The sequence below is a fragment of the Drosophila navojoa genome, chromosome 4, assembly GCF_054131105.1.
Source record: "Drosophila navojoa isolate 15081-1374.11 chromosome 4, UAZ_NAV_1.0, whole genome shotgun sequence".
Taxonomy (NCBI): Eukaryota; Metazoa; Arthropoda; class Insecta; order Diptera; family Drosophilidae; genus Drosophila; species Drosophila navojoa.
This window is the reverse complement of record NC_142892.1, coordinates 19677953-19686025: the sequence shown is the minus strand read 5'-3', so window position 1 is coordinate 19686025 and position 8073 is coordinate 19677953. Positions and strand designations below refer to the sequence as shown.

Below are 8073 nucleotides of genomic sequence, written 5' to 3'. Positions count from 1 at the left end.
GCTCAAAAAATATGGCGTGTACCGGTGAAAATTAAATTCACGAGCAGTTATCGATACGAACTGTGAATAAGCAACTACAACATTAAGTGAGCTAAAAACCTTATTTAAACAGAGATATTTTTTTGTTATTAAATTGGCAATCAATGTTATGTTTTCAAAGTATTTTTGGTGTAACCATATCTAACTGTGCAGTTAATTTCTTGTTCTAGTTCGATTAAGCCAGTTCAAATGTGAACACAATTCTTGCTGCCAGTCGAAAGAAGAATGTGGTAACCCTGTCTTTTTGCCAAAGAAATTTTCACGTAAACGTTTCTGCAGATAAACATTCTAGACAAAAATAAAGAAAAGCATTGCGGATTAAGCGGAATGTGCAAAGTTTTTTGGTAAATAACTATAACGTCTTTAGCCAGATCAATTTAATTGCGAATATTATGTCGTCCATTATAACGCGCAAGGATGCAGAAAGCGCCGACGCCGACGAAAAGAAATCGAAAACAGCTACAGCCAACAAACGCAGCGCTGCTGGCCCCGACGTCGGCGTCGATGCGGTTCCAAAGAAGTCACGATTCGATGTCAAGGAGAAGAATGGTGGGGCGCCGCCCATCGATGCGATGGCCTCCTCGCTGAGCTCCACACAAATCAAACTGATGATGGCACATGCGCAGCGCGAGATCGAAGAGCGCAAGCGTGCTCTTAGCAATCTGCGTGATAAGGATCCTTTGTTGGCGTCTGTGCCTCAGATAGGAATGCCAGTTGCGCTGGCCACCCAGGCGCTATCCAAGAAGCCGACACCTGAAGACGCGGAAAAGGCCAAAAAGATTGCAGAATTGCAAGCCCAAATACGGGCAAAACTAACGGGAAATCTGGCCAATCTCATTCAGCAACAGCCGACAGCTGTGGCGGCAGCAGCTGCTGCCGCTGCCCAACAGCAGCAGGAGCGACCCAAGCCCCTAATCCTAGATGAGGAGGGACGAACAGTGGACAAGAGTGGACGTGCCATCAATATACCCACAGTGACGCCCACGCTCAAGGCGAATATACGCGCCAAGAAGCGGGAAGTGTTCCAGCGCCAGACAACGGGCAGCGAAGGTAGCAGTCATAGCGGTGCAGCCAGCGCTGGGCAGGACGAGGCCATTAAATATTTTGATGATCGGATTGCCCAAAAACCGACAGTGCGGAATAAACGCACCTTGCGCTTCCATGAGCCCGGCAAATTCCAGCAGCTGGCAGAGCGTATGCGCATGAAGAGCCAATTGGAGCGGTTGCAAAACGAGATATCTCAAATAGCTCGCAAGACGGGCATTTCATCGGCCACCAAGCTGGCATTGATTGCCCCCAAGCAGGATATGCCCGATGATGTGCCGGCTATGGAGTGGTGGGATTCAGTCATTCTCACCCAGGATTTGCAGACAGTAGATGAGACGAGCGGCAAGATTAGCATTCGTAAAACTGCCATTAGTAATCTTATCGAGCATCCCACACAAATGAAGCCGCCAAGTGAGTATAATTTCTCAAAGTATCAAAGCCATTTGGTTAAACCAAAACATTATAGCTGATATTAATTGCATTCCCATTCCCAGATGAGCCATTGAAACCTGTTTACTTGCCCGTCTTTCTTACCAAAAAGGAACGCAAAAAGCTGCGTCGACAGAATCGACGTGAGGCCTGGAAAGAAGAGCAAGAAAAGATACGTTTGGGTTTGGTGGCGCCACCGGAGCCAAAGCTGCGTATATCGAATCTGATGCGTGTGCTGGGCACAGACGCTGTGCAGGACCCCACCAAAATCGAGGCACATGTGCGCGAGCAAATGGCCAAGCGGCAGAAGGCGCACGAGGATGCCAACAATGCACGGAAACTGACCAGCGAACAGAAGAGCGAAAAGAAACAGCGAAAGCTGAAGGAAGACACCAGCTGCGGTGTCCACGTAAGCGTCTATCGTATACGCGATCTACAGGATAACCAAAGCAAAAAGTTCAAAGTCGAAACAAATGCCAAACAATTGCAAATGACCGGCAGCGTCGTCCTATTCCGTGACTGCTGCGTCGTCGTCGTCGAGGGTGGGCCCAAGCAGCAGAAAAAGTACCGCCGGCTCATGTTGCATCGCATTAAGTGGGAGGAGGACATGGTAAATGGCAACGATGGGCAGGATGTGCCCAACTCATGTGTGCTCGTCTGGGAGGGTACAAGTCAGCGCCGTCATTTTGGCGAAATCAAGTTCAAAATCTTTCCAATGGAGAAAATGGCGCGCGAATTCTTTCAAAAGCATCAGGTTGAACATTACTGGGATCTAGCCTACTCCGGCGCCGTGCTGGAGGCCTCCACAGATCAGCAGTAGTGCTGGTGTGGTTGTAAACAATATTAAAACGCAGCTGTTTAGGCCACAAAATTTGTTACAAGTTTAGGTGATAAGCTTAAAATTATAAACATTCAGTTTTATGTACAACTAGACGCATCATTTATTTCTTTGCATACTGGTCTTCCTTAATGTTGGATTGTATGAACTCGTGGAGACCCTGTTGCTTCAGCCTTTCAATAATTGTCGCCAGTCGCTTATCCTCCAGGCGCTCCTCCTCCTGTTCCCGCATATCCAGTAGGTGCTGTTCCTTGACTCGGTCGCTGAGCACTCGTCTAATCAGATGTCTCAGCGACTTGTTGATCTCCAGCGTGTAGTCGAGCAGTCGAACGTAGGTTTCGGGCTTAAGGTAACCGCACTGCTGGCACTGCGCCAGCTGTTCAAAGCTGTCCATGCTGGCATTGATGAGCAGGCCATGCTCCTGTACCGCATTATCTTTGTTGCTGCTCGCGCTGCTGCTGCCAAGCAAAGCATTGCCGCCTCGATGTTGCCAGAGCAGTTCCTCGACCTTGGCGCTGGGATTGAGAAACACGTAGCCACGATAGATGCATGCCGTGGATGCCGTAATCAAATCGTATGTGGATATGCCACACTCTATGAGGGCAACGCCACAGCAATTGATGGCGGTGCTCAGCAGGCAGCCATCGTCGTCCAATATAAGCACTCGAATGTCCAGCTGGAAATTGAGGAACTCATTGCGACAGACAAGTGGCTCCAGTGCCTTTGTTAGCATGCTGCCCAAATGTTTCTCACGCTCCGGCACTGATTCGAGGTCGCCAGTGGCAAAGGCTGCAAAATTCACGTAGCAATTGATGACGCCCATGCTTACACGGTGAGCACTTGAACGAACCAATTCGCGCGGCGGCGCTACAATGGCCATCAGCTTGGTATTGCCATATTCCATATACGCAGAGCCACGAACTGTTGTTAAAACGCCAGCGCGTATAACTATAAAGGGGATAAGCTGGTAAATAAAACAGAAAAGCTGCAGATATGAGGGGATCTCACAGGTTGACCGTGGAATGGGAACAACTTCAGTGGGTTTTTCAAGGCTTTCAAAGAAATCTTCACAATCCTTAGGTGTCGCATATAGTTGATCTGCTATAGTTGCGCCATCGAGGAGCGTGTTTTTAGTTTGTGTGATTCGCAACATTTTCTTTTCCACAAAATGCCGCAAAAATAAATCAAAACATGTGTTTTTAAAAGTGAAGTCAGTGCTGTAAAATGCATTTTAGCGTGGCAATAAATCGAAAGAATCGATAAATATTGTGGCTGTGGAACAATGATATTTCCATTCTTACACATCACTAATAAAAAATAGTTGGCAATTCATGCTTTTGACAGCTCAAAAAGCGCTTTGTAATTCTGCTGAGTAGTAAAGAAAAGAAAAAGAGAATAAGCGGAGAAAAGTGAACGCCGAATTATTAACAAAATACTTTTTTATATTTGTAAAATTAAAGAAAGGGCTCACACAGCATGACTGGTGAAACCAAGCTGGAGAAAAAGCCTGTTGGCGATGCCAAGGAACTTAAAGGCAAGGGAAATGAAGCTGGCAAGACCAAAAAGGATGAAAAAGAGCAGCCTGAACTGTCCGATGAGGACCAACAACTGAAGGAAGAGCTGGAGATGTTGGTGTTGCGTTTGCAGGAAAAAGACAAGCAACTGTATCAGCCAGCACTCGAAATGATGGCCAAGCTGATCCGCGCCTCGACGACTTCGATGACATCGGTGCCCAAGCCGCTGAAATTTATGCGTCCGCATTATGAGACCATGAAAAAGGTGTACAAGCATATGCCCGATGAACGCTCGCGTCAGCTGTGCGCTGACATCATCTCAGTGCTCTCCATGACCATGGGCAGCGGCAAGGATTGTCTTGCCTATCGTTTCCTTTGCGATCGCACCCAGGCCATCGGCGACTGGGGTCACGAATATGTGCGCCATTTGTCTGGTGAAATTTCGGCACACTATCACGATACAACCGGTGAGTTCCGCACTCAGCTTATCCAGTTGGTTAAGCAGATAATTCCATACGATATGGAGCATAATGCAGAGGCCGATGCCTGCGATTTGCTCATCGAGATTGATCATTTGCATTTGCTGGCCGAATATGTGGATGAGTCCGCCTATCCTCGTGTGTGCCTGTATCTGCAGTCCTGCTACCCCTACGTACCCGAACCGGACAACACGATCATTCTAGAGACCGCTCTGCAGCTGGCCCGGAAGTTCCACCAGCACACGCAGGCCATGAGACTGGCCCTGATGCTAAACGATATGGATAAGATTACCGAAATATTTAAGGAGCCCAAGGAGCCAGCAATGCAGAAACAACTGGCCTTCATGCTCGCTCGCCAGCAGGTGTGCCTGGATCTGGATGAGTCCCTGCCGGACTATGATGATTTAATGGAAATCATGTCCAATGCAAATTTGAATAAGCATTTCTTGAACTTGGCCCGTGAGCTGGACATTATGGAGCCAAAGACTCCCGAGGATATCTACAAATCGCATTTGGACAACTCTCGCTCGCGCTTTGCATCCATTCAGGTGGATTCGGCTAAACAGAATTTGGCTGCCAGCTTTGTCAATGGATTTGTTAATGCGGGATTTGGTGTGGACAAGTTGCTCTCGGAGGATGGCAATAAGTGGCTGTACAAGAATAAAGAGCATGGCATGCTCTCGGCCACAGCCTCCCTGGGTCTGATTCTGCTCTGGGATGTGGATGGTGGCTTGACCATGATTGATAAATATCTCTACTCCACCGACGACAACATCAAGTCAGGCGCTTTGCTAGCCTGCGGCATTGTAAACTGCGGAATACGCAACGAAGTGGATCCGGCACACGCGTTGCTCTCCGATTATATTGAGAATCCGAATACGTGCATGCGCATTGGCGCTATTTTGGGCTTGGGCATCGCCTATGCCGGCTCGAACCGAGCTATTGTCATCGATACGCTGAAGACGATATTTGCCAGCAATGGCAAGACCACCGCCAGTGTTGAGATTCTGGGCATAACTGCTCTATCGCTGGGATTGATAAGCGTTGGCTCGTGCAATGCTGAGATTACCGAGATCTTGCTGCAGACAATCATGGGCCTGACCAAGGCTGATCTGAAGGATACCTATACGCGTTTCCTTTGGCTGGGCTTGGGTCTCCTCTACTTGGGACGCCAGAAGTCCACAGAGGCCGTCATGATGACACTGGAGGTGTTGGAGGACCCGTACCGCAGCATGGCCACCACTATGGTCGACATCTGTGCTTATGCTGGCACTGGCAACGTGCTCAAAATTCAACAGCTGCTGCACATCTGCTCTGACCATTACGAGTCCACCAGCGCCGATGAGGAGAAAGAGAAGAGCAAGAAGGACAAAAGCAAGGAGAAGGTAATTGAATGTCTCACTTAGCTCAGTTTTCTGTAAGCTAATCATGTTTCGGTTGCAGGAGAAGGAAAAGGATAAGGAGAAGGAGAAGGAGAAAGAGAAGGAAAAAGAAAAGGAGCGCGAGAAGGATCTGTCCGCCACACAATCGATCGCTGTGCTGGGCATTGCTCTCATTGCCATGGGCGAGGACATTGGGTCCGAGATGGCGTATCGCTCGTTCGGCAATCTGTTGCGCTACTGCGAGCCCTCTATTCGCCGTGCCGTGCCGCTGGCTCTGGGTCTGATATCTGCCTCCAATCCAAAGCTGAACATTCTCGATACGTTGAGCAAGTTCTCGCACGACAGCGACGCAGAGGTGGCGCACAATGCCATCTTTGCCATGGGACTGGTGGGTGCTGGCACCAATAATGCACGTCTCGCCTCGATGCTCCGCCAGTTGGCCCAGTACCACTCGAAGGATCCGAGCAATCTGTTCATGGTGCGCATTGCCCAGAGTCTGACACATTTGGGCAAGGGCACACTCTCCCTCAGCCCGTACCACAGCGATCGCCAGTTAATGAATCCAATGGCCGTTGCTGGCTTGATGGCCACCTTGGTATCGCTTCTTGATGTCAAGAATCTGATCCTCAATCGTTCCCATTATCTGCTGTACACCCTGGTGCCCGCAATGCAGGCACGCATGCTGATCACCTTCGATGAGGAGCTCAACCAGCTGCAGGTGCCGGTCCGTGTGGGCATTGCCATCGATGTGGTTGGCCAGGCGGGCAAGCCGAAGACCATAACCGGCTTCCAAACACACACCACGCCCGTGCTGCTGGCAATTGGCGAACGCGCCGAATTGGCCACCGATGAGTATATTTCGCTAACACCCGTCATGGAAGGCTTTGTCATCTTGAAGAAGAATCCTAATTTTGTCAAGTAGTTTCACATCTATTAATAATGTCAACAACATCTATCGCCCATTTACGAAAACTCCAAAATTGAACCTAACTCCCTTAAAAGGTCGTCTCTTCATTGGCAATTAACGCAAATGGCACACAATAATAAATAAAAACTTAAATATACAAATATTGTTCCATTTTCTTTGTTGGTATTATTAAAGATCAATATTTTATACTGATATATATATATATACTTTGTCAGTAGCTCTAATGCATAGCATATTATTGCCAGATTGGACGAAGCGAACGGCAGATAATCGAATTTGTTATACATTTTTATAGTGCTCTAGAATAAATTGATATACATATGTAATAATTTTTTGGCATGGCAAATCCATAAGTATTTTCGTCACACTCAATACAAAAGGAATGAGCTGCTGTACCGAGGTCCCTGAGGTACCAGTCCAAACTTTTATAGAAGTTCTCGGAAGCATCGATGCGTCGCTGTATAACCAGCCAGCCGGGACGCATGACTCCATGCTGGTTGGACGTGTTGGGCAGTTACTAGATTGTAGATTGTCGCTTGCACCTTGAATGACTTCAATTACGTATTCCAATTGCTGGATGTGCTAGCTGCTCCAACATCTTCATCTCTTTCATAGCCTTTATATATTAAATTCGCTGATTTTTTTATAACTGTCGGAAAACGTAAACTCCAACTATTGCAATTAATAGATCGAAGATAATATTCGAAAATACAAAATCAATCTATAATTGTCAGCCCCATAAAATATGGAAAATCCAAATTTATGCGACGTTGCGCCAATGGGCTACATAACGTATAAAGTGAATCTTACAGAGAATAAAACATCAGATTAAAATTGCTCAAGGAATAAAGTAGTTTATTTATCGATGCAGCTTGCTCTGTACATATTTGTCCACAAAAAGCTTATGATTCTGTAGTTTGGTCTTCCACTGCAGCTCATTTTCCAACAACATTAGGAGGCCCAAATAAGCCGTAGCACTTGTGTCTCAATTGATTCCAGAAGTTTTGCAGCGTATATTGCAACGAATTCGCATTGCTAGTTAAAGTTTGAATGATCAGCTTCAATTGCCTCACAAAATTCAATAAATCATGGAAATATTGAAGGTTCACTATTGAACCACCACCACCACCATCACCAATGATACATCTACCACTGGTACATCCACCTCCACCGCCAACTACGGTATTGCACTTATTCTTAAGTATTTCCTCCACCATCTTGAGATGTACAACCAGTTGATTCTTGTAGCGAATGTCAGCTACTTGCTGTACTAAGTTGTCTATAAGCTGCTGAAGTCTTTGATTCTCATTTTCCAGGTTCACCAGCTGTGTAATAAGCTCTAGTGGATTCTGCATACCATTTATGTGATTATTCAAAGGAATCCTTTTCTCTTTATATCAGCACTTACGTTCGATGG

General features: G+C 46.9%; 3 protein-coding genes across 4 annotated transcripts; 2 read left to right on the top strand and 1 right to left on the bottom strand.

The window, feature by feature from the left end:
• The first annotated feature begins 225 nt into the window (after nucleotides 1-225).
• On the top strand, nucleotides 226-2443 carry Prp3 (pre-mRNA processing factor 3). 2 transcript variants are annotated; one of them, XM_018101098.3, is made up of 3 exons: nucleotides 228-383; nucleotides 456-1497; nucleotides 1581-2443. In XM_018101098.3, exons 2-3 carry the CDS (start codon nucleotides 612-614, stop codon nucleotides 2333-2335), a joined length of 1641 nt encoding a protein of 546 aa, XP_017956587.1. In that variant the 5' UTR covers nucleotides 228-383; nucleotides 456-611; the 3' UTR covers nucleotides 2336-2443. The 2 variants fall into 2 exon arrangements, with proteins under 2 accessions (XP_017956586.1, XP_017956587.1); XM_018101097.3 differs by having other exon boundaries at nucleotides 226-1497.
• On the bottom strand, nucleotides 2412-3553 carry Mtr3 (exosome complex exonuclease Mtr3). Its single transcript, XM_018101099.3, has 2 exons — nucleotides 3362-3553; nucleotides 2412-3301 (listed from the first exon to the last, which is right to left on the bottom strand). The coding sequence occupies exons 1-2, from the start codon at nucleotides 3504-3506 to the stop codon at nucleotides 2457-2459; spliced, it is 990 nt and encodes a 329-aa protein (XP_017956588.1). The 5' UTR covers nucleotides 3507-3553; the 3' UTR covers nucleotides 2412-2456.
• Nucleotides 3554-3679: 126 nt separating this feature from the next.
• Rpn1 (regulatory particle non-ATPase 1) lies at nucleotides 3680-6788 on the top strand. The gene is made up of 2 exons (XM_018101095.3): nucleotides 3680-5731; nucleotides 5790-6788. Exons 1-2 carry the CDS (start codon nucleotides 3830-3832, stop codon nucleotides 6648-6650), a joined length of 2763 nt encoding a protein of 920 aa, XP_017956584.1. The 5' UTR covers nucleotides 3680-3829; the 3' UTR covers nucleotides 6651-6788.
• Nucleotides 6789-8073: the final 1285 nt, after the last annotated feature.